The 25,958-nt window shown below is 45.7% G+C and overlaps 1 protein-coding gene across 2 annotated transcripts; it reads right to left on the bottom strand.

Annotated features, from left to right (window-relative positions):
* Nucleotides 1-6,942: 6,942 nt before the first annotated feature.
* LOC139017283 (zinc finger protein 814-like) lies at nt 6,943-24,930 on the bottom strand. 2 transcript variants are annotated; one of them, XM_070425471.1, is made up of 3 exons: nt 24,756-24,930; nt 14,442-14,497; nt 6,943-10,049 (listed from the first exon to the last, which is right to left on the bottom strand). In XM_070425471.1, exons 2-3 carry the CDS (start codon nt 14,455-14,457, stop codon nt 7,648-7,650), a joined length of 2,418 nt encoding a protein of 805 aa, XP_070281572.1. In that variant the 5' UTR covers nt 14,458-14,497; nt 24,756-24,930; the 3' UTR covers nt 6,943-7,647. The 2 variants fall into 2 exon arrangements, with proteins under 2 accessions (XP_070281572.1, XP_070281573.1); XM_070425472.1 differs by having other exon boundaries at nt 6,943-9,722.
* Nucleotides 24,931-25,958: the final 1,028 nt, after the last annotated feature.

Below are 25,958 nucleotides of genomic sequence, written 5' to 3'. Positions count from 1 at the left end.
CCTTCTCCTATGTATCTCCTGTTGGTGAAAAAAACATTCAAGCCTGTGAAGAATTTTTGTGATTTTATTTGAGACAAACTATTCGCAATTGCCAGGAAGCAGTACCTCAATGGATTGGGATAGTGCTCTTGAGAATGGCAGGATACTTAGATGGGTGTAGGATAGTTAACACTCAACAATTAACGTGATAAAAATAACAATGAAGGAATTTGTGTATCTGTCCAGGGACTCAGGCACATTAGTTTGTGCCCCAAGGAGTTCAGAAAAAGAGAAGTTACAAGTTATCCAGACATTTCAAGGATTTATTATAGATGCAAAAAGACAGGTAGGCTCAGTTAAGGTAAAGATTGACCTTGTCAGTGAAGATACTGGCCTAAGATTTAACTACCCACCATAACTGCTTTTAGTTAAAAGTTTAATTTCATTCCATCCTTTGTGGTTACTTTAGTTCTCTGAGTTTGCAAGACCACCATGCAAACTTGTCAGGTCAGCATGGGGCCCCTTTTGTCCATACTCTCTATCTATCCATCTTAAAAACTAACAGGTCATATGATACCTCCAGGTCCAATCAAACACCTAAGGTTCATTTCAACCGCTTCCCTTTATTCCTTTTCCTTAAAAAAAAATAAAATAAATTTTTTTCGTTCATTTTGGAGAGGGAGAGGAGAAAGAGATAGAAACATCAATGATGAGAGAGAATCATTGATTGGCCGCCTCCTGCATGCCCCCCACCTTGGGATGGATGCCCGCAACCTGGGCATGTGCCCTTGACCAGAATCATAGCCAGGACCCTTCGGTCTGCAGGTCCACGCCCTCCCTTTCCATATGTAATTTCCTTCTCCGAAAGTGAAAAACCAGCCTTCAATTATCTACAATATATTTACTTAATCCTAGAATACATGGAATATACTTGCATAATTGTTAACTCTGCTATGGAAAAAAAAAATCTACTACATAGAATTCAATATTCGTTAGAACCTGAGAGTATGGAGGCAAAATAATGGTTCAAAACATACTCCCCTTTTCACTGTGTCTGACATTCATTTCAGGTTCATTTTCTCCCAACTGTTTTGTATGTTACAGTTTTGCCCTTTTATTCTTGATTTTATTCATTAAAAAGGTTGGGCAGGGGTCCTCAAACTTATTAAACAGGGGGCCAGTTCACTGTCCCTCAGACCGTTGGAGGGCCGGACTATAGTTTAAATAAAACTGTGAATAAATTCCAATGCACACTGCACATATCTTATTTTGAAGTAAAAAAACAAAACGAAACAAATACAATATTTGTATTTGCATGTGGCCCGCGGGCCGTAGTTTGAGGACCCCTGGGGTTGGGTATGTGAAATGATAAGGTGGTTTTAGAAGTCAGGGCTGCACAAAACCATAAATTCTACCAAGTCTCATGGTTGCCATCTTTTCTACCCTGTTTTCACCATCTTATTATTTTCACCCCATTTCCACACACTCCCTGGATGTAACCAATCTCATTGGTTCCTGGGTTACCTTTCCCAAGTTTCTTTTTATATAATCGTACAGATGATATATATTTTCTTATTTCTCCTTTCTTTCGCAAAAGGTGGCATAATTTCTCAGATTTTGCTTTTACATTTAACTATATATTTTGGAAGCCATTCCATATCAGTTTATAGATATTGTTCTTTTTAAAAATATATATATTTTATTGATTTTTTACAGAGATGAAAGGAGAGGGATATAGAGTTAGAAACATTCATGAAAGAGAAACATCTATCAGGTGCCTCCTGCACACCCCCTACTGGGGATGTGCTCATAACCAAGGTATATACCCTGATCAGAATCGAACCTGGGACTCTTCAATCCACAGGCCCACACTCTAGCCACTGAGCCAAACTGCTCAGGGCTCTCCTTTTTATAGCTGTACTAGAGGCCCAGTGCACAAAAATTTGTGCACTCAGGGGGAGGGGTCCCTCAGCCCAGCCTGATCCTTCTTGCAGTCTGGGACCCCTCGGGAAATGTCCATCTTGTTTCGCCCTCGCCTCCAGCAGCCCCCAGGCCTGGCTTGTTTCGGCCCCGCCTCCTGGCTTGTTTTACTCCAGCCTCCGCCGCCTGGCTTGCTTCACTCCCAGCCGGTATATGCAAATGAGCCACGATATTTGTTGGTGGATAATTTGCATATCATGCTGATTAGCCAATGGGAGGCATAGAAAAGGTATATTCAATTACCATGTCTCGCTATTATTTGATAGGGTAGTATTCCCTTGGATGGATCTACTGTTGTTCAATCAGCCATTCTCCCATGTCAATTATTCAGGTTAATTCCAGAGTTTTGTAAGTACAATGCTAAAATGAATTTCTTTGGGCATACATATTCTTGTACAACTGGAGACGTTTGACCAGGGTAAATTGGGAAAAGCATGTGTCATTTTGTTAGTTGTAGCCTGCTTTCCCACAATTGGCATACCAATTTGCATTCCGACCAGCGATGTCTAAGATTCCCTAGTTCCCCTCAGGCTTGCCAACAGAATGTGTTGTACTTTTTAATTTTTGCTAATCTGATAGGTGAGAAATATCTTAGTGTGATTTTAACGTGCATTTTTCTCATTAAACGGTTGTATAGTTTTTCAGGCTTAAGGATCATTTTTTAAAAATATATATGTTATTGATTTTTTTACAAAGAGGAAGGAAGAGGGATAGTGAGTTAGAAACATCGACGAGAGAGAAACATTGATCAGCTGCCTCCTGCACACTCCTTACTGGGTATGTGCCCGCAACCAAGGTACATGCCCTTATCTGGAATCAAACCTGGGACCCTTGAGTCCGCAGGCCGACGCTCTACCACTGAGCCAAACCGTTTAGGGCTAAGGAACATTTTTTATTCTTTTTGTGTGTGTGTGAATCATCAGTTCATGTCTTTGACTTATGCATCTCGTTTCTGCAATTTTCACCCCCAGCAATTTTAAAACGCTCTTGTATGTTAGACATGTTATACATTCATGTATGTTACATGTTATAGTTTCTCTCAGCTTGTCATTTATTTTAGATTTTTCTTGTTTTCTTACAATAAAATAATTTTATTTTCATATAAAGAAATTTATTACTCTTATTGCTCCTGGATGAATTTGCTTTTTATCAAACCCAGGAATGTTCAATTATAATAAACTCTCTTTGCTATAAATAAAATACTTGAGCTTAAAATAATGTGAATTATAAAAAAAAATTAAAAAAAATAATGTGAATTATAATAACCTACTTTCCATTTTTAAATACTTTTTCACTTAAAAAAAATGTTCTGGAAAAAATCAAGCATTTAACAAATAAAAAAAAAAAACATGTACCTAAGGGCACAGGCTCCAATATGGCTCAGCAGGGCACTGGCCAGAGGCCCATAACCCTTAGCAGCAGTAACACGGCATGTCCGCTGCTCAAGAAGTATGGCAGCAGCAACAGCAAAGCTGGAGGAAGCTTCGATGGACTTAGTTCTCAGGTCTCCACTACACTTCCCTGTGCTGTACAGACTTTTATACACAGAACATTCTCATTGTCCCCAGCTCCCTAATGAAGTTTGGTTTCAAGTCCCCTCCTGTGATACACTTTTGGCCTTCCCCCTCACACACCAATATGAGAAGCATTTATTCCACAAATTGCATTGCTGCAATTCTCTAAGCCTGGCCATCCTCCCTCCTTCACCTACTGACGGAGAACCCCATGGTTGCTTTACCTGTGATAAAACTATTCATGCTCCTAGTGGACCTTTTAGATACTCCTTTGGATATCCTTTGTTTGTTTGTGGATGGTTCATGCCTGAAGAGAAAAAGTAAAAAGTGCCAAACAGGTTATGATATCACAGACTTGAATATACCTTTAAGCTTCTCACAGAAAATTGGGTTTGAATTGTGTGGGTCCACTCATACGTGGATTTTTTTCAGTAAGTACACAGTCAATTCTATACCCCATGTTTAAAATTCATGGATTCAAGCGAGGAGCAAAAACAGTGTTTTCTCTCTGTGGTTGGGGATCTGCAGATGTGGAGGGCTGACTGTAGGCACTGTTCGATGTCATCCTATATAATAAAACCCCAATATGCAAATTGACCGAACAGCGGAACTAGCGGTCGCTATGATGTGCACTCAAAACCGGGGACAGATGCCTAACATAGGAGCTGGCCCCTGGTGGTCAGTGCGCTCCCACAGGGGGAGCGTCGCTCAGCCAGAAGCTGGACTCATGGCTGGCGAGCGAAATGACAGTGGTGTGAGCCTCTACTGCCTCCGCTGCAGGTGGGAAGTAAGGAGCGAGGGGTCCCGGACTGTGAGCCTGAGACTATGAGAACCCTGGACTGTGAGAGGGATGTCCAATGGGGAGCAGGCCTAAGCCGGCAGGTGGACATCCCATAGCAGTGATTCTCAAACTACCTAATGTTGTGACCCTTTAATCCAGTTCCTCATGTTGTGGTGACTCCCAACCATAAAATTATTTTTGTTGCTACTTCATAGCTGTAATGTTACTACTGTTGTGAATCATAATGTAAATCTGATATGCAGGATGTATTTTCATTGTTTGTGACCCACAGGTTGAGAACCGCTGCAAGGGGTCCCAGACTGAGAGAGGGCAGAGGCCAGGCTGACGACAACCACCTCCAGCCCCCAGTGCACGAATATCATGCACATCCATGGATTGAACATCCATGGATTTTGGTATCCACTGGGTGGTCCGGGAACCAATCCTCCGTGGACACCAAGGTATGACTGTAGTTAAGCTTTTGGGGAGTCAACACTTACACTCAAATTTTCCACTATGGCAAAATGGGGGGTTGGTGCCCTACCCATTTGTTGCTCAAGGTTCAACTGTGTTGTAATGCAAGCAAGCAGTCCATTATATGGTTGTACCCAAACTAATTTATCCACTTTTGAAAATATTTTTGTATTGATGTGCTCTTCCCAATTTTTTTGTATTCTGAACAATGATATAATCATTGTCTTTTAATGTACATTTTACAGTTTGTCTGGTTATTTCTTGAGAATAGCTGGATTTAGATAGATGGGTAAAATGCAAACGTGTTTTTGTTTTAAAAAAAATTAAAAAGCTGAACTGTCAGCCAGTGAGGTTTTTATTAGTTTATGATCCCAAGAATAACCCGTGTGTCACCTGGCTCACACCCAGGCCCACACTGTGAATTAGCATGCCTTTCCATCTTTGCTGGATCAGGAGGTGGGCCAAGTGAAAATGATGTCACATCTCTGGCTTACTAGAAATTCTGGGGTTACTGGTAAAGGTGACCTTTCCTTTTGTATGTCCAGCTGGATTCGTGATGCTGTTTTCTGGAGAGATGGTCTCTGTGCCGCAGGGGGGCCCGTCTGTGAGAAGATGGGGCCTTACCATTGCCGTCCTCTCCTACTGCCCCATACCTCCCACAGAGGCCCCAGGACAGGGAGAGGGAGGGCTCTCATGTTTATGCCATGTGGGGACAGTGCAATGAAAAATGGCCACAGAAGAAAAGAAGAACTTGCTCTCATCATACACAGTGAAGAATGGGAAGTTGTTCTAGAGCAGCCGTGGGCAAACTACGGCCCCCGGGCTGGATCCGGCCCGTTTGAAATGAATAAAACTAAAAAAAATAAAAGACCGTACCCTTTTATGTAATGATGTTTACTTTGAATTTATATTAGTTCACACAAACACTCCATCCATGCTTTTGTTCCGGCCCTCTGGTCCAGTTTAAGAACCCATTGTGGCACTCGAGTCAAAAAGTTTGCCCACCCCTGTTCTAGAGGCAGAAAACTGTTAACTACAAGAGGAAGCTGAGAAGGTGTCCTATGAGAAATGGACAAGGACACAATTCACACAGCATAGAGACAGAGGGACAGGTCCAGAGACACAGGCAGAGCAGGACGTGGCTGACAATGAGGCAGCAGAACTGAGGAAGAGTCTTTAACCAGAAGCCCCCAGGAGCAGCACAGTCTGTGGTTGTGTCACTATTAGCCCTGTGATTTGGGACAGTTTAGCTCACTCTGCTAAGCCTTATCTTCCTGTTCTATAAAATGGGCTAACAACACTAGTACATCATGGCAATGTTGCGGGAACTGAGAACTGTGTAAGCCACTGTCTTACTATATTTAAAGTCTCAACAAACTTTCCTTCTCAGAAACTATATCTCATGGTGAAAGGAGCTGCTATTCTTTGAAAGGTCATCTAGTTAATGCAAATTTCAACTCAGGGCTCTTGTCACATTGCAGTGCTTCCTCTGCAGCAGTTCTCAACCTTGGGTCGCGACCCCTTTGGGGGTCGAACGACCCTTTCACAGAACACATATATAATTACATAATGTTTTTGTGATTAATCCCGATGCTTTAATTATGTTCAATTTGTAAGAATGTAATTGGGGGTCACCACAACATGAGAAACTGTATTAAAGGATCACGGCACTAGGAAGGTTGAGAACCACTGCTCTAAACTGACTGTAAAGATCAGTCCCAAGTTGGTTCATTTTTCCCTTCCCCTCAGTGCCTCATCTTGATAACCTCTGCAGCCGACTGTGATGTCCCCAAGAATGACCTATTTCGCCCTGGCTGGTTTGGCTCAGTGGATAGAGAGTCGGCCTGCGGACTGGGGGTCCCAGGTTCGATTCCGGTCAAGGGCATGTACCTTGGTTGAGGGCATAGACCCAGTCGAGGGGGGAGGGGGGGGCGAGAGGTGTGGAGGAGGCAGCTGTTCGATGTTTCTCTCTCATCGATGTTTCTAACTCTCTATCCTATCCTTCTCCCTTCCTCTCTGTAAAAAATCAATAAAAATATATTTTTAAAAAAGGACCTATCTCCAAGTAGTCGTATAGCCCCATGCATATTCTGCCAACTCCTCTCTAACAAACGAGCCAATAATACAAACTTGGGAAAGGATAGTTTCTTTTCAATGAACAGTGCTGGGAAAACTAGATACTCACATCCAAAGAATGAAATAAGATCCTTATCTTAAGTCAATTGTTCATTTTATTTTATTCCAATATGAAAAACACTTATCCTACAAAGCAAAAAAGATACAAAATGAGTGAAATTCTAACCTGCATTTTTGTTTCACTGTCAGTTTGTTAAAGAAACTTGCCAAAATTCATAGATTTGGCAGAACATATGCTCAGACATTTAACCAAATATAGAGATAGCAAATGGACATCTGAAAAAAGGCTCACCATAAAGCCTTAGAAAAAATGCAAACAGAGAACAGTGATATAGCATGACAAAGTTACAAAACGGTTTAAATAAAGGACTGAGCAAACCTTTTCTAGATGTGGAGGAATTAACTCTGTCATACACTGCTGGAAGAATGCAAAAATATGCAATTGGCTTAAATCACAACTTCCTAATTTCTTTAAGTTAAACATTCTCCTCTCCTCTGACTTGGACATCGTATTATGAGTTATTGATAAAGATAAATGAAACCTATCTCCATTTTAAGAATTATGCACAATCTCTATTAAGCCAGTGATTCTGTAGTAATTATGCTTTGCCCTAAACCCTACTATCCTATACCCAAGTGACCATCACCCATGGAAATGCAGACATTAGGATACATGGCCCTTTGCAAGATCTTTGAAAGTAATTCCTTTCAAAAGTATAGGCACACCTGTAAAGTCTCTGATGACAACGAAAGTAACTGTTTCTGGCAAAATATTTCCCACATTCACTGCATTCCTGAGCCGTTTCTCCTGTGAACTCTCTGATGAAGATGCAACTGAATGTTCAGGGCAAATGATTTCCCACATTTGGTGCACTCATAAGGCCTTTCCCCGGTGTGAAGACCCTCATGATAATGGAGGCTATTCTTACTGGTAAAAGATTTCCCACACTGACTGCACTCATAAGGCCTTTCTCCGGTGTGCATTCTCTGATGATAACTGAGGTTACCCTTACTGGTAAAAGATTTCCCACACTGACTGCACTCATAAGGCCTTTCTCCGGTGTGAACTCTCCGATGATGACGAAGGCCATCATTAGTGGCAAAAGATTTATGACACTGACTGCACTCATAAGGCTTTTCTCCAGTGTGAAGTCTCTGATGATAACGGAGGCCAACATTAGTGGTAAAAGATTTCCCACACTGACTGCACTCATAATAAGGCCTTTCTCCAGTGTGAAGTCTCTGATGACGATGGAGGCCATCACTAGTGGTAAAAGATTTCCCACACTGACTGCACTCATAAGGCCTTTCTCCAGTGTGAATTCTCTGATGACAATGGAGCTTATTCTTACTGGTAAAAGATTTCCCACACTGACTGCACTCATAAGGCCTTTCTCGACTGTGAAGTTTCTGATGATGACAGAGGTTACTCTTACTAGCAAAAGATTTCCGGCACTGACTGCACTCATAAGGTCTCTCTCCAGTGTGAATTCTCTGATGACAATGGAGGCTACTCTTACTGGCAAAAGATTTTCCACACTGACTGCACTCATAAGGCCTTTCTCCAGTGTGAATTCTCTGATGACAATGGAGCTTATTCTTACGGGTAAAAGATTTCCCACACTGACTGCACTCATACGGCCTTTCTCCAGTGTGAAGTCTTTGATGACAACTGAGGCTACCCTTACTAGTAAAAGATTTCCCACACTGACTGCACTCATAAGTCCTTTCTCCACTGTGACATTTCTGATGATAACTCAACTCACAGTTCCTGACAAAAGATTTCCCACATTCAATGCACTTATAAGGCCTTTCTCCAGTGTGAATTTTCTGATGACAATGGAGCTTATTCTTACTGATAAAAGATTTCCCACACTGACTGCACTCATAAGGCCTTTCTCCAGTGTGAAGTCTCTGATGACAACGGAGGCCATCACTAGTGGTAAGAGATTTCCCACACTGACTGCACTCATAAGGCCTTTTTCCAGTGTGAAGTCTCTGATGATAACTGAGGTCGATGCGAGTGGTAAAAGATTTCCCACAGAGACTGCACTTATAAGTCCTTTCTCCAGTGTGACATTTCTGATGATAACTCAGCTGACAGTTTCTGACAAAAGATTTCCCACATTCATTGCACTTATAAGGCTTTTCTCCAGTGTGAAGTCTCTGATGACGATAAAGACCAGAGATTCCAGTAAAATATTTTCCACATTCACCACACTCATATGGCTTTTCTCCAGTGTGAACTGTCTGGTGTCGAACAAGGCTAAAATGTATGCTAAAGGATTTCCCACACTCAACACATTCATATGGCTTTTCTCCAGTGTGAACTCTCTGGTGTTGCACGAGTTTTGCCCTTTGGCTAAAGAATTTCCCACATTCGCCACACTCATGACGCTTTTCTTTAGAATGAATTCGCTGGTGTAGAATAAGGGTGGATTGTTGTTTATAGCATTTCCCACATTCATTGCACTTGTATGGACTTTCTCCTGTGTGCAATTTCTGATGATAATGGAGATCAGAGATTTTTGTAAAAGATTTTTCACATTCACGGCACACAAAACACTGTAGTCCATTACAGACACCATGTTTCTGAGCAAGGGACTGGTTGCAGCCAATGGCTTTCTGGCTGAAATGAAACTGCTTTGCACATGCCCCACACTTCAATAGTTTCAGGCTGTGTTGTGTTCCCTGCTGCTCAACCAAGTGGAAAATGTCTCTCAGGACTGGCCCACAACACTCACAGGGGTGGCTCTTCTGGGAGGACACAGCTCCATTGGGGTTCTTTGCCTGTGACACTGTCCCAGAAACATGCTGTTCAGTAGGTGCCTCCACATCCTCTGCTCCACAGCAACAACCTAGAGAGGATATGAGTTCAAAGTTCTCCAGCATCACTTCGAGGAACAGGTGTCTCTGAACCTCATCAAGGAGGCACCATTCCTCCTTAGAGAAGCGCACAGCAACATCCTCAAAGATCACAGGAAAATCAGCTGGGGGCCTCGGTGGGTTAAACAGGGTGAGGATGGCAGGAGAGGAGGCAGCCAGGGGCACAGTGGTCCCTGTTCCAGTCCCAGAACTCGTCACCTGGGAGGCTGTTTGGTGGGGACCATGACTCTTGCGCCTTCTCATTCTGGCATCTCCACCAAGACCTAGTGCTGAGGATGCTCTGACCCACTTAGGTGATCCTGAGAGAAGAGGAAATGTCCATCACAAGGAAAACACTGGAAGTCAATTATTGACTGTATTTATACCCAGACATATGCCCTTGACAGGAGTCAAACCTGGGAACCTTCAGTGCACAGGTCAACACTCTTCCACTGAGCCAAACTAGCTAGGGCCAACTGTTGACTTTAAAAAGGGCAAACAACTGCACTGCAAAGCATTTGTATCAGCAAGCGTAGCTTAAAAAGGGTCAGTTACCCATGTCCTAAAGTACACTTGTTGCCTGGGTTTTGAAATAATTTGGATGAGATAAACAGAATCATGTGTTTGGGCACACAAATATAAGTGAATTGCTACTGATTTCAGATGAAAAGGTGTCTGGAGAAGACGGACCTTCTAATGGAAGTAACTACAGAGAGATATAAAATAACTTTGAGAGAAATATATTTTTTTCTAGGATTAAAATTTTTTAAATGGATAAAAAAGAAGCAGTAACAAAAAAGACACTCATAACATTAAAGAAACACTAACTATAAGGGAAAACCATCTCAGAAAAATGAAAATTAAATATATCATGTTTAGTTAAAAGCAAAAATCTGAAATTGATGAGTTCAACAGTGGCCAGAATTGTAGATCTCAGGAAGGCCCATGGATCCACATGTCCCCATTTCCTCTGGCTCTTAATGCCACATCTGTCAGCTGTGAGCTGTGAGCTGTCAGCGCACTGGCTCACTCCAACAAGACTTCCCCGAGGCTCAGCAACAGATGAAGAGAAACAGTTACCATGGCTCTGGAGATAATTTTGTGACGACACAAATTCCTGTCCTACCTAGAGAAGATAAGGCTCTGAGAGAATTCTTGCTCTAGATGTTCCCCATCTCCAGAGCAGAGAGGCCTATATGAAGCAGTGATTTAATTGAAGGGGTTGTTTCCTCAGATACCTTCCCACATTTATTGTCAACAGCCTCCTTCTAATTGTACTTATTGTCTGCACAAAATGGTAGTGCTTAATATGGAAAGTAAAACTCTAGAAACTTAATTTTGAAAAAAAAATTCTAATGGATATGTACATGGGTACACCCACTGGCACATCCTCAACAGGAAGAGAAAGAACTTCATAGGGAAGGGGAATGGCAAGGGTAAGGGTAAAGGTAAGGGGAAGGGGAAGGGATATTGATGTGAGAGAGAAATATTGATTGGTTGCCCTCTGTACACACCCCATATGGGGATTGAACCCACAGACTACTTTTGGGGCACAGGATGACATTTTAACCCAGCAGTCGCCAACCTTTCAGACCTCATGGACCACCAGTAGTCCATGGACCACTGGTTGGCAACTGCTGCTCTAACCAATTGAGCCACCTGGCCAGGGCCTACACTATAATGTTAAAAAAACAAAACACTTTTTACTTTGAAATAGTTCAACGTATACAAGACATTAGAAAAAGAGTAGAGAGAGTTCCCTGGGCGTTTATCCAGTTTCCCCAGAGGTGATCATTCCCACCATCAGGAAGCACGCTAGTTCCATCACCACCAAGAAATTCGGGAGGAGAAACCAAGATGGCAGCATATGTAAACACTGGATATTGCGGCCTCACATAGCCACTTCAAAAATACAACTAAAAGATAAAGCGGATATCATCCAGAAGCACAGGAAGGCTGGCTGACTGGAAATTCTACAACTGGAAGGAAAGAGAAAAGCACATTGAGACTCAGAGGAGGTGTGGAAGTAAAGTGCAGAGATACTGAGGCACATGCAGAAAGGGCTGGCAGCTGAGGACACAGTTGTCTTTTCAATTGGGAGGGAGTCCCAAGCTCCTGACTGCTCTGGACTGCAGTTCTGGGTGAGTCTCTGGGGACCCAGACTCATACGTGGAGAAACTGGACAGTCTGGCATCGGGCAGAACTCGAGGGCGACTTCCTCTCAGAGGTGCTTGCAGTGATTACCTGGACACTGAGACATGGGGCCACTTAGGATAGGACTGGGGAGTAGCCATAGCTGCTTGCTCCGCCCTGTTGATCCCGAGACCCAAAGCCACCCAAGCTGTTGCAGAGGCTGCATATGAAAGGCCTGGCCCTTTGCAACCTGAAAATTACCTAACAAACTGCAGCTGAATCAGAGCAACCCAGAACATCCAAAAAAGGCCCAAAGCCCCACAGCAGCTTTCATTGCTTCACAGCTGGACCTCACCGGGGCACCTCCAAACCCAAACAAAGAAGAGGAATCTCTCCATAGGTCCTACTGGGTAGCCTCAGGCAGAGGATAAATTAGCACCTCCTTAGCGATCCAAGAACCAGTGTTCCCAGTGGTCAACGTGGGAGCATCCAGATTGCAGCTCCTCAGATCCATGGGGGACACACTCAGGGGGTGGACTCAGTGAGCACCAGGGCCCCGCTGAGGTGGGTCCTGCCCCAGAGGTGTAGCTCCAGCTTGGGGGTTCTCCCACTGCAGACAGGGCTGATTCTCCCAGCCATGCCTGCAACAGTCAAGGCTTGACTACAACAAGACTGTGCACAAAGCCCACAAAGGGGTGCACCAAGAGTGTCCACATCAGGTATTTGTGGAGGCTGAGTCACTGGGCCCTTTAGGACACCTAACTTAGAAAGCAACTCGGTCAACACAGGGAAGCATAAAAATGTGGAGACAGAGAATCAGGTCACAAATGACAGAAATGGAGGAAAGCAAACTATAGGATATAGAGTTCAAAACCACACTTTTAAGGTTTCCAAGGAATTTTCTAGAAACCGTCCATAAATTTATTGAGACCCTCAAGAAATCTAGTGAGACCCCGATAAATTTAGTGAGACCCTAAGGAAATCTAGTGAGACCCTCTAGGTTATGAAAAAGGATCAACTAGAAATTAAGCATACACTGACTGAAATAAAGGATATTATGTAAAGTTCCAACAGCAGACTAGAGGATCCCAAGAATCAAGTCAAAGATTTGAAATACAAAGAAGCAAAAATCACCCAACCGGAAAAACAAAAAGAAAAAAGAATCCAAAAATATGAAGACAGTGTAAGGAGCCTCTGGGACATCTTCAAATGTACCAACATCCAAATTATAGGGGTGCCAGAAGAAGAGAGAAAGCAAGATATTGAAAACCTATTGGAAGAAATAACGACAGAAAACTTCCCCTACCTGGTGAAAGAAATAGATTTACAAGTCCAGGAAGTGCAGAGAACCCCAAAGAAAAGGAACCCAAAGAGGACCACACCAAGACACATCATAATTAAAATGCCAAGAGCAAAAGTCAAAGAGAATCTTAAAAGCAGCAAGAGAAAGAGACTCAATTACCTACAAGGGAATACCCATACGACTATCAGCTGATTTCTCAACAGAAACTATGCAGGCCAGAAGGGAGTGGCAAGAAATATTCAAAGTGATGAATAGCAAGAACCTAAAACCTAGATTACTTTACCCAGCAAAGCTATCATTCAGAATTGAAGGTCAGATAAAGAGCTTCACAGATAAGAAAAAGCTAAAGGAGTTCATCACCACCAAACCAGTATTATATGAAATGCTGAAAGGTATCCTTTAAGAAGAGGAAGAAGAAAAAAGTAAAGATACAAATTATGAACAACAAATACACATCTATCAATAAGTGAATCTAAAAATCAAGTGAATAAATAATCTGATGAACAGAATAAACTGGTGAATATAGTAGAATCAGGGGCATAGAAAGGGAGTGGGCTGACTATTCTGGGGGAGGCGGGAGGGAAGGGGTGTGGGGATTGCAGAAAGAGAGTGGACAAAAATCATGTACCTATGGATGAGAACAGTGGGTGGCGAGGGTAAGGGCAGAGGGTGCGGTGGGAACCGGGTGGAGGGGAGCTATGGGGGAAAAAAGAGGAACAACTGTAATAATCTGAACAATGAAGATTAAAAAATATATATATAATGGAAACAAAAAAAAGAAAGAACTTCACATGTGCACTAACTGAGACTACAAACTCCACCATTAAGAGTGGGTCCGACTCTACCCAGTTTTCCTGGGGCTGCTCTGGAATGCTAGTATGCCTCCTGGGAAACCTCTCAGTCCTGGGAAATCTTGGAAAACTGCCACTGGAGCTGCACAGTTCTGTGAGGACCAGGGAAAGTAACTGGATAAACTGCAGATGAAAAAAAAAGTAGGTTCAGGCAGTAACTCGGTTCTCCCGGCTCCAGGGGATGGTAATTTCCATTAAACTAAGTGGTGACAACATAGAAATCTGAGAATGATGAGGAGAGCCCAGCTGGAGAGATGCAAGCTTCAGGCAGGGAAATTGAGACATCTTCATGCCCAGGATGTGATTTTCTTAGGTGGGATGTCATTTGACAGGTGGGAGGGAGCAGAGGCCACTGTTACATACTCCTCTACTCGGCCCTGGACATATTTTTGAGGCTAAAATCTGAAGTATGGACTAGAACTCACCTGAGGAGTGTCTCATGGATCTTCTTGGGGAAGAAGAGCAGCTGGAGCTCAGTTACCTTGAAAGAAGCACAGAGAAAAATATTAACCTGAATACTTCTTCCAAATTAGAACAAAGGAAATGTATTTATTGCATGAAAAGGTCAATTTCTTTGTCCTCTTACTCACTGCAGTGATTTCAACTGTATACTCTGTGACATCTTTTTTTAAATTTTAATACTAGTGGCCTGGTGCAGGAAATTCGAGCACATTAATAGGGTATTAAGCCGAGCAGGTTTGGCTCAGTGGATGGAGCGTCGGCCTGCGGACTCAAGGGTCCTGGGTTCAATTTCGGTCAAGGGCATGTGCCCTGGTTGCGGGCACATCCCCAGTGGGGGGCGTGCAGGAGGCAGCTGATCGATCTCTCTCATCGATGTTTCTAACTCTCTATCCCTCTCCCTTCTTCTATGTAAAAAATCAATAAAATATATTTTTTTAAAAAGGGAATTAATTAGTAGAAATATTTTAATATTCCTATTTGCGCTTTCTATATAATAGAAGCGTCAGTGATAAAAGAAAATTAGTAAAATGTATATGAAAATCTTCCTCTTTTCAGCATGGGGTGTGCTGTGGGACACAGAGTCAAATCCCAGCCCACCGCTTGCTCCTTGAAATTGCACAAGACCCAGATCAGCCGGCCCCACCCCTGTCCAGCCTTGCCAGGAGGGGTGGGCAGTCTCAGATTTCCCAGTGCATGCCAAATGGGGGTGGAGCCTTAGGTCCCCAGGCCTGGCCCAGGGGTGTGCCTTGAGGTCCCCCCTCAAGCCCCGCTGGGTAGGGGGGCTTGGTCTGAGGTTCCCTGGCATGGTGCCAGTGCTGGAGGGAGTGGCCCGAGGTCTCCCATTAAGCCCTGCCAGGTGGGGGTGCAGCCAGAGGTTCCCTGGCCCAATGCCAGGGTGGAGGGGAGCTCCTTGAGGTCCCCTGTCAATCCCCACCAGGTTGGAGACAGGGCCTGAGATTCCCCTTCAAGTCCCGCCAGGAGGGGGATGCAGCCTCAGGTCCCTGCTGATTGCTGGTTAACTCTCATTACGGGAGCTTAGCCTCTGCTTGGGTGCAGACAGTTTGTTACAGAAACACCTGCCACTATTATGGGCGCCGCAATATTTGTGATGTTCATTTTGCATATTCCCTCTTCATTAAATAAGATATTTGTATTGATTTCAGAGAGGAAAGGAGGGGAGGGAGAGATAGAAATATCAATGATGAGAGAGAATCATTGATCAGCTGCCTTTTGCACGCCCCACACTGGGGATTGAGCCCGCAACCCAGGAATGTGCCCTGACTAAGAATCAAACTGTGACCTCCTGGTTCACAGGTCGATGCTCAACTACAGAGCCAAGCTGGTTGGGCTGCACAACTGATTAGCTTACCAACTGTTGCTTTCAACTTAGGAGCTGGGAATGTTGCCCTGACCATGCAGGGCTTAGGAACTGATAAACACCTCAAGTGGAAACTGCACATTGAATCTTGGGCTCATTTCTCTAAGGTTTCTGCTTCCATTTCAAATCTCACACTCCATGGCTGTGGGGAGCCAATATAGGATTAAAAGCCTCTGACTGACCTGTTGGCAAAGTCACAAACAAGTCCCAGCTTAGAGGGCACAGTCCTCTTAGCATAATTAGGCTTGACCTTATAGGGCTCCCTAGATGTTACCTGGGAAGCTAATGGCTGAGGGTAGTGCAACAAGAACAAAAACAAGTGAAACTCACAAGAATAGTGTAACTTTGGTAACCACCACCTTGTTTACCTCTGACTATAAAAATAAAGGCTCAGTTTGCCTCAGGATCTTTCCCTGTGGCCTCAGCCAGGCATAGGAAGATACACAGAGACTAAAGGGAGCTTGGGTGTTCTGAACGCTGTCTCCGTGTAAAACATTCTTCACCGACTCCGCCCACACCTTTGGGAATCTCTGGACCCCTGGGAATGGACCCCAGCACATGGCATCTCTGAACTCCAACTTCCTTCTTCCCAGCCAACTGAAATGCCACAAGCCCTGGCAACCTCTTTCATCTCAGTCTCTTTTCCTTGCTCTATGAGCTAGTAAATGCCCTGGGGGGAAGCACAGGTAAATGTGGGGCTTGCCTAGGTGCTCCCACTCTCTCCAGCAATTTCCTTCAGGTTCTGTCTGACTTGATTTTTCTCTAATACCTTCAGGTGCTTTCAGTATTTTATTCAGCTTCTCTACGATATAAGCTACACCGTCACTCGCAGATGTGGAGGTTGGATGCACTTTATGCTCATCCACAAATGTCCTAAAGCTCCAAGGTACTGACTGGTTTAGGTTTCATTCACTCCAGATTTCTGACTGTTTTCTTACCCCTTCCTTACATGTTGGGGAGCACAAGAGACTTGTTCGGAAAGTTTGTAAGGAGGACATTGTGATAAAAGGGAAGTGTGTGTGAATAAGGACCACCAAGATGGTGGCATAGGTAAACACTGGAGACTGCTGCCGCAAACAACCATTTCAAAAATACAACTAAAAGACGGAATAGACATCACCCGGAACCACAGGAAGGCTGGCTGAGGAGAGACTCTTCAACTAGAAGGAAAGACAACAGCATACCGAGGCTCAGAGGAGGCGCAGTGTGGAAAATTTAAAGGTGTGGAGGTGCGTGCGCAAAGCGGGCTGATGGCCAAGAGCAAAAGACAAAGAGAGAATCTTAAAAGCAGCAAGAAAAAAACAGTTAGTTACCTACAAGGGAGTACCCACATGACTGTCAGCTAATTTCTCAACAGAAACTATGCAGGCCAGAAGGGAGTGGCAAGAAATATTCAGAGTGATGAATACCAAGAACCTACAACCAAGATTACTTTATCCAGCAAAGCTATCATTCAGAATTGAAGGTCAGATAAAGAGCTTCACAGATAAGGAAAAGCTAAAGGAGTTCATCACCACTAAACCAGTATTATACAAAATGCTGAAAGGTATCCTTTAAGAAGAGGAAGAAGAAAAAGGTAAAGATACAAATTGTGAACAACAAACATGCATCTATCAACAAGTGAATCTAAGAATCAAGTGAATAGCCGAAACCGGTTTGGCTCAGTGGATAGAGCGTCAGCCTGCGGACTGAAAGGTCCCAGGTTCGATTCCGGTCAAGGGCATGTACCTGGGTTGCGGGCACATCCCCAGTGGGGAGTGTGCAGGAGGCAGCTGATCGATGTTTCTCTCTCATCAATGTTTCTAACTCTCTATCTCTCTCCCTTCCTCTCTGTAAAAAATCAATAAAATATATTTAAAAAAAAAAGAATCAAGTGAATAAATAATCTGATGTACAGAATGAACTGGTGATTATAATGAATCAGGGACATAGAAAGGGAATGGACTGACTATTCTTGGGGGGGAAAGGGGAATGGGAGATGGGGGAAGAGACTGGACAAAAATCGTGCACCTATGGATGAGGACAGTGGGTGGGGAGTGAGGGCAGAGGGTGGGGTGGGAACTGGGAGGAGGGGAGTTATGGGGGGGGGGAAGAGGAACAAATGTAATCTGAACAATAAAGATTTAATTTAAAAAAAAGGGAAGTGTGTGGGAGGCCTACTGCCCTGTTTACCACAATGCCGACTTAGGGGAGACCGAGGGGAGTGTCGAAGGTGGTGCCCCTAATTATTCCCTGGTCTTTGCAAGCAAGTCTGTGTACATGCGGACCCCCTGGGTGTTTACTGGAATCTTTACGCTTAATCCCTGGATGCTCTTGCCTAGAGGACAGTGTAAACACATGTCTTCCCAAGGATCTAAACTAATGTAACATACAAAAGCCAAGAGTTTGTTTTGGTTTAATCACTTAACCTTTGGAAATTCCAAGGGACTCATTCATGATTTTGGAAGCAGGTAAGGGGAGGACACTAAGCGTACCTCTTCTCTATCACCTGTGTTTCCACGGCCACATCTAAAGCTTTCCGGGCTTCAGTGTAAGTGGGACACGATGTACCTACACCCGCTCTCAGCCAAATCCAGTGCCTGTGCTGGGGGAGGGACCATGGCATGGAAAGATTACTGAATGTGTTGGGGGAAGGGGCTGTGACAGAAAAATTACTGATCGTTTTAAAGAAAGAAAGTGGTATGATATGCTCCATCCAGGTGTGACCCGGTTTTCCACCTTAACTTTTACCCTGCCAGTTAACGCTTTGTAGTTTTTGCCAAAAATAGCTTGGCTGCACTCTTAGACAGTGCTGCAGCTGCGAGGTTCCTAGGGGGTGATAGATCCTCCCTTCCCCCAACCGGTGGGCGGGTTATGACTTAACCTGCAGCCCAGAAATACCTGAGTGACTAACCAGGTACCTTATATGGACTATACATTGGACCACCAATCCACACCTGCCAAATACCTTAAGCCCTTGTCCTATATGGACAATGCAGTAAGCCACCAATCAGTGTGCTCCGAGTACAATAAGCCCCCCCACCCCTTCCCATTCTGCCCCTCAAAAGGCGTGCCCACCCCTGCACGTGTTGCTCTTCTCCCCTTGCGAGACAGCCTGGCAGGTGCTTCTCTGAGGAAGCCGGTCCATCCTTGCTGCTTGACACAGTCGCTGCAGGAAAGAAACATCTGCACAGCATATGTTTCAATGGACCTGGCATATATAGCATACTGTTCTTAATATGTTTGCTCTCCTTAGCGCCATGTGTTTTAACCAAGGTCACCTCTCTGAGAAAGGTTGTTTCCCCAGGTGGGGATCTTTCCCTGAGGTTAGGGAGGGGATACAACCCCTTAATTAAGTGCCAGGCGGGTAGTTAAGCTACATAATCTTTACTCCCTGGAATGGAGATAAGAAACGCCCTAACCTTTGTAATAGAAATTGACAGGATTAAAATCGGCTGGTATAAATACGAATGTAACAAGACAATAAACATCAGATCCTCTTCAGATCCTCATCAGTTCCTAACCAGAACTCCGACCAGAACTTTGGCTGGAGATCCTGGCTAGAGGTCCTGACTAGGCTGCTGATCAACTGAAGGCTGTCTTTGTGTCATTCCTTCTTCGCCGACTCCGTCCACACCTTTGGGGACCCCTGGACCCGCTGGGATTGGACTCCAGCACTTCTCCTCTAATAAAGCCTGTAGTCCTGGTTTTAGGCGTCCGTCTGATCTTTCATTTTGGTGCCGAAGACCCGGGAGAGGTGAACAGGAGCGTGGACGATCCTCAAACCTAGGCCCAAACTTCTGATTCCTGCTCTGGCTCTGCTCGGTGGTACGGTTCTGTTGATTGGCCCGCTCCGGACACCTCTCGAACCCTGCCGCACCAGGACACATGGGGATCTCGTCGCTTCCCTTTACCGGTAGTCTTCAGGGACTTTACCAAACCGCACCCCCCTACCTTTTTTTGCTAGCTCCCTGTGACCTGGAGGGGCATTAGGGCCTACAGAGTTTCCCGTCTACTCGGCTACACGTCTCGTGCGTTCTACGAAAGCCCAGGTACCTGGCCGGGAATTCTCTTCAACTCCGCGGGAAAGGTCTCAGGGTGACGACCCTGGAACCTTTTCTTGTCTCTCTCTCTCTCTCTCTCTCTCTCTCTCTCTCTCTCTCTCTCTCTCGCTACAGGTTGGCTGAGGGAAAAGGAGGACTCTCCTTTCTCCCTTCCCAACTTCCACTTGCCCTTCCCTCCGGTCATAGGGACCTCTTGGTCCAAACCCCCTTGAAACACACCCTTAAGGTGTCTCCTCACCAATCTCTCTCGACCCTTGGTCTTTCTGGCTACATCAAACCAAAGAAGCTCTACCTGGCCACAATATAAACTCTCGAAGTGGCCCAAAAACAGCACTTTTGATTCCAATATCCTCCGAGATCTAGATTTTTGCCACCGGACAGGGAAGGCTTTTGAAATCCCTACGAACAGGCTTCCTTTTCCCTCCACTCTCATCCCTCGCTTTACTCCTCATGTTCCACTCATCAGATCCTCCTCGCAAAGTCCTCTTTGCCCTCTCAAACTGATTCTCAGCTCCTTTCTCTGTCTTCTGACCCTTACAGCCCTGCCGTAGAAACCTGCATCCCACGCTCTCTGAGACCTCTAACTGCCTGCCTGCTCCTGTGCGCTCTCTGCCCAATTCCCCCCCCCCCCCCCCCCGCCCCAAATTCAGGTGGCTGGCCAGTTCCCTTTGCTCGAAAGTCGCAGGGGGGAGGGTATTATTATCTGGGTAGTCATTACCTTCTCACTCTCTGATCTTTCTCAAATTGATATTTCTCAAAATATCTTGGCTCTTTCTCTTCAGACCCTTTAACCAGCAGCCATCTTCTCCCCAGTCTCTGAGAGCCCAAATCCTGAGAACGTGAGCTCTAAAACAGCTTTTCCCACTAACACTCATTCTCAGGCCACCCAAAGACTGCCTTCCTCAACAGCCTCTTCTATTCCCGCGTTCATTCTACCCGAGGAAGGCAGCAGGAACTGAGGGCATAATCTGAGTAAATGTCCCATTCTCTATGTCAAGCCTCACACAGATTGAGAGGCATCTCAGGTTTCTTTTTCCACTGACCTGACCACCTTTACTCTCCCCGACATGCGTAGCAAACTTCCACAAAACCCTCAAGAAGACCTCGTTAACCTTTAAGGTCTTTAATAATAGAGACGAGGAAACCCATATCCAAAATCAAAGACGAGATCAGGCCAAGGCTGAGGCCCATTAGGAGGGCTTCTAGCTCCTAGCCACCGCTCTCACGAACCCCAAAGGACGTGCCAGTCCTCCAACTGCGGGTAAGTCAGGGGCTAAGCCTTCTCCGGGCCCATGCCTCAAAAGCAGCAAGGAAAGACAGTGAGCCAAGTCCTGCTCAAACCTGAGACTCCCGCCTGGGCCCTGCCCAAGGTGCGGAAGGAACGGCCACTGGAAATCAGACTGTAGTCTGGCCCTCCGGTCCAGGCCTCAGCCAGTCCAGCGAAGCCACCCTCTGAATCCAGTTTGGAGCTCCCAGACCTCCTGGGACTGGCCACCAAAGAAGCTGCCCAGGCCCTGACAGGGCCCCACAGACTTACACCACCAGGACAGAGCCTTGGGTAAGGACTGTGGCGACAGGTAAGCCGATCTCCTTTTTAATTGACAGTGGGCCACTTATTCTGCCCTCTCCGAATTCGCTGGGACCCTTGTCCACTCCTCAGTCTGCATTATGGGGGTTGACAGATTAGTCTCACAGCCATTAGCCACCTCACGTCTACACTGCATCTTAATAAATTCCCCCATTCACTCTTTTTTCATTCTACCTTGGTGCCCGGCCAGGGCTACCATGTATTCCCTCATAAAGCCCAGTTGTCCCAAACCACAGTCGCCTACCTCAGTTTCACGGTCTCACCCCACAAGGCTGTGCCATTCCCGGGACTTGTAAACGCCTTATCTCCTTATTTCATCTAAGACTGTCCTCTCCTCTGAACAAGAAATTTTCTTCTTTCTCAGGCTCACTGGGTACTCTCGCCTCCGGGTTCACAACTGTAGTCTTCTTGCAAAGCTCCTCTATGACGTGACATGGCGAAGGGACCCCCTTACTGAGCCCATAGATCCCAAGGCCAACATTCTCACCCTTTTAATGCTCTGAAAACTACTCTGACCTCAGCATCTTCTTACCCTGCTCCCCTCGCCCACTCCACTCTTCCCAAAAGACAACTTCCTTGACTGGGCAGGTTTACTCAACAGTCCGGCTACTATCAGAAACTGAGATCGTTATCTCTAGGAAAAATGCGGCGGTTTTAAAATCCAAGCGGCTAGAGGTCTGGAACAGGCTGCGCGGCCTGTTCCCTCCTCCTCCTCCATTTTCTCCGGCCTCATATACCTATACATAATTTTCCAAAGTCTTTATTAACTTAAAGACTTTGGAGCATTGTGGGTTAAACAATACTGAAACATTGATGTATACTTTCTTGAAAGTAAGAGAAATATTTAATGGACGGTCTGAGGCATGGTTATGCATTTTTGAAGGACATAGAAAGAAGGTGTGAAGGCTAATTTGAAAGTGTGAAATTTATGAAGGTTGTGTATGTGATGAGAAGGAAAAGAGACACAGTGTCTTACTTCTTATCCGACCATCCAGGTCCCCGGCTTCCACTGCTCCTTTCCTTCCTATTTTCTTTTCCCTTGGATAACAGCCCATGCTATCATTCCCTCCCACTTTCACTGCAATACCTACCTCTCTCAGGCTCACCAAATGTTCCCCACCATCCCCGAAGAAGACTCAGCGGCACCATTCAGGACCCGATGACCCATCATTCCTCACAGGCTCTTACCTGGCAAGGAACCCTCCGACTTTTTACTCTGGAAGAAGCTCAGGTTTTCGAATTCCTTTTATAAGTCTCCTCACCATAATCCTCCTACAGGCAGCTAACAATGAGTTCACCAATGAAAGTTTTTGACGTTTTCAGGTGAAACGAACTTGGGATGTTGAGGGAGTCATCAATTCTACTATAATTGTCTTTGTTAATCCTGACCTATCCCTCCCTCACTAAAGGACATTCTCTCTCGCCCTGCAAACCTTGAACCTACTTCTTTGCCCATTCTCACCAACACAACTTTCCATCTACTCTCTAACATCAATCCCTCCTTCTCTACATCTTGCTGGATTTGTCTGTCACTGGCTCGAACCCTTATCATAGCCACTCCAATCCCAACCTATTGGACCACTAACATAACTCTCACTTATATGAGACCTCAACGCACCCTATACAACATCTCTCTTTAATATGGAAAACACTACCTGTTTAACAAATACCTCTCAAATCACTACCTCAACTACTCCTGCACCTTACTACTGTGCACAATCTATAAATTTACCCTCTCCCTTAGCCTGGCCTCCACCTGGTATTTTTCTCCTTTGTGGGACTACAGACTACACCTGTGTCCCACAGGACCTGTCACACTCGCTCTGCCTTTATGTCTTCCTAACCCCCAATCTTTCTATCAGAACAGAGGGAGAACTCGAATCCTCTCTTGGTCTTCTCAGGTCTCACCACAAAACGGTGGCTCTTGTTCCCCTCTTAGTGGGTACGGGAGTCCTCACTGCAGTAGTGACAGGCATAGGAGGCATTTCCTCCTCTTCTCATTTCCACCACAGATTGTCTGCTGAATTTTCAGAAGATATCTCCATCATTAGCAATTCCCTTGAATCCCTTCAAAGGCAGGTAGACTCCTTAGCAGCAGTAGCCCTACAGAACTGGCTTGCTTTAGATCTCTTGACAGCTGAATAAGTAGGTAACTGTGTCTTTCTTGGGGAAGAATGCTGCTACTTTGTAAATGAATCAGGAATTGTCAAACATCACATTAAATCCCTCCGGGACAGGATTGACCAAAGACAACGTAACCAGCTAGAAGAGGGATATGCCATCTTTGGCTCACTTACTCCATGGCTCCTCCCACTATTAGGCCCACTGGTATTTATTCTTTTAATTTTGCTCTTTTGCCCCTGTCTCATGTGCTGTTTTACTAGTTTTTTGCAGAACAGAATGCAGGCTTTCGCCAACCAGAAGGTGGGAGAAATCTATCTGGCCTTGAATTCAGAACCTAGAGACACCTATGTCGCCGGAATCTTTGAGATCCCAGGTAGATGCCCCTGACGACGTCCCCTCTGAACAGGAAGTAGCTACAGAAGACAGACATTCGCCTCCTGACCTTGCCCGGACTCTCAATTTTTTTTAATATTACCAAAAGGCTGGAATGATAGATCCTCCCTTCCCCCAAGCGGTGGGCGGGTTATGACGTAACCTGCAGCCCAGAAATACCTGAGTGACTAACCAGGTACCTTATATGGACTATACATTGGACCACCAATCCACACCTGCCAAATACCCTAAGCCCTTGTCCTATATGGACAATGCAGTAAGCCACCAATCAGTGTGCGCCGAGTACACTAAGCCCCCCACCCCTTCCCATTCCGCCCCTCAAAAGGCGTGCCCACCCCTGCACATGTTGCTGCTCTCCCCTTGCGAGACAGCCGGGGCAGGTGCTTCTCCTCTAATAAAGCCTGTAGTCCTGGTTTTAGGCCTCCGTCTGATCTTTCAGGGGGGACGGACGCGCTGTTAGAAAGCTGCCCAGCTTAATAAAGGCTCTTTAATTTAAATTCTGAGTCGGTGGTCTATCTCGCGGATTTTAACCCATAACAGTGCCCTCATTTGGTTCTTCGTGTTCCACAAGGCATCGCAGTGGCATTTAATCCAGGGGGCACTCCGCTCGGGCGGAGACTTGCTTCCCTTGGTCTTCAGAACACTGTTTCTCCGGCCCTTCCCTTCCCTTCCCTCTCTGCTTCTCTTCCTCCCCGGCCCTCGTTGCCCAGTGCCCGCCTGGGGAGCTGCCTCCCGGGCCCGCCAGACTCACCTGCCACACTTCCACTTCGCGTTTCCCTTTGTGTCCCGCAAGGAAAGGCCGCCGGCGCTCCTCGGGCTCCCTCCGGACCGGCTCCGGGAGGACGGGTCTAGCCCTGAACTTCTGAGGGGCCCGCGGCCGCCTCGCAGACGGTGAACAGCGCTCGGACGCGTCCAGCGCGCACCAACTCCACCAGCCGGGCGCGCGCCTCCATCACCGGAAGCTCCGTCCTGGAGGCCCGCCCTCGTGGGCGGGGCTACCTCGTCCCGCCGCGTTACAGACAAAGCCCGACCCCGCGGTCCAGGCTGCTGTAGGCGCTCGGCCGGACCCTGGGGCTCTGGGGACCGGAAAGGAAGCCCTGGTTGTGGGATCACGTCCTGGGGGCGGTGCTACCCCGTCCTGCCTGGTCAGAGGCCGAGCAGGGAGCCCTGGTCTGTGCAGTGAGTGCTGGTGGTCTGGGGTGTTGTTGTTAGAAATGCTCCTAAAAGGCGCCACGGGAACTTGAGAATCGCTCGGTAAGGCCAAGGTACTTCTCCGAAAGCGTGCAAGGCCAACAGGAAAATGTGCCGAGCCGAGCACACCGAAGGGGAAGCCAGTCCTCCATGTCGCTGACTCATGGTTCACCCCCTCCCCCTCTGATTGGCTTAAGGGCGTGGCTTCCCAATCTGACTCGAATGGCGATTCCAGGTCCAATGGAGTACCAGGAAATGGGGCTTAACTTAGTACAAGGACGTGGAACAATAGCAACAAAGTTGATGTAAGGCTCTATAAGAAGCAAGTGAAGTTAGTAATGTTAACGGAAAAAAACATTGAGAGAATTTTTGTGAGTTTGAGCCAAACTGTCCACACATGCCGGGAAGCAGAACCTCAATGAATTGATACTGCTCCCGAGAATGGAGGGGTTAACTTTTTATTTATACATTTGCAATCAAAGGAGGGACGTAGGTGGGTTACATGGAATTCATTGCTGATTGATGAAGCAGGAGGGATAAAGCAAAGCAGGGGAAACCCCTGGGATTGGATAAAAAGTAAAATGATGGACACATACTTAGATGGGTGCACGACAATTCACATGATAATGAAGGAATTGGGGTATCTGTCCTGGCGCCCAGCACATTTGGTTGTACACAAGGGGCTCCAGAAAAAGGGAAGTTATAAGTTACCCAGACATTTCAAGGGTATGTTATCATAGATGGAAAAAGACAGGCTCAGTTA

The sequence above is a fragment of the Myotis yumanensis genome, unplaced genomic scaffold (genome assembly GCF_028538775.1).
Source record: "Myotis yumanensis isolate MYYU_CA2020_CCGP unplaced genomic scaffold, mMyoYum1.0.hap1 SCAF_10, whole genome shotgun sequence".
Classification (NCBI taxonomy): domain Eukaryota; kingdom Metazoa; phylum Chordata; class Mammalia; order Chiroptera; family Vespertilionidae; genus Myotis; species Myotis yumanensis.
Note: the sequence above shows the minus strand (reverse complement) of the source record. Positions and strands in the feature narration are given on the sequence as shown.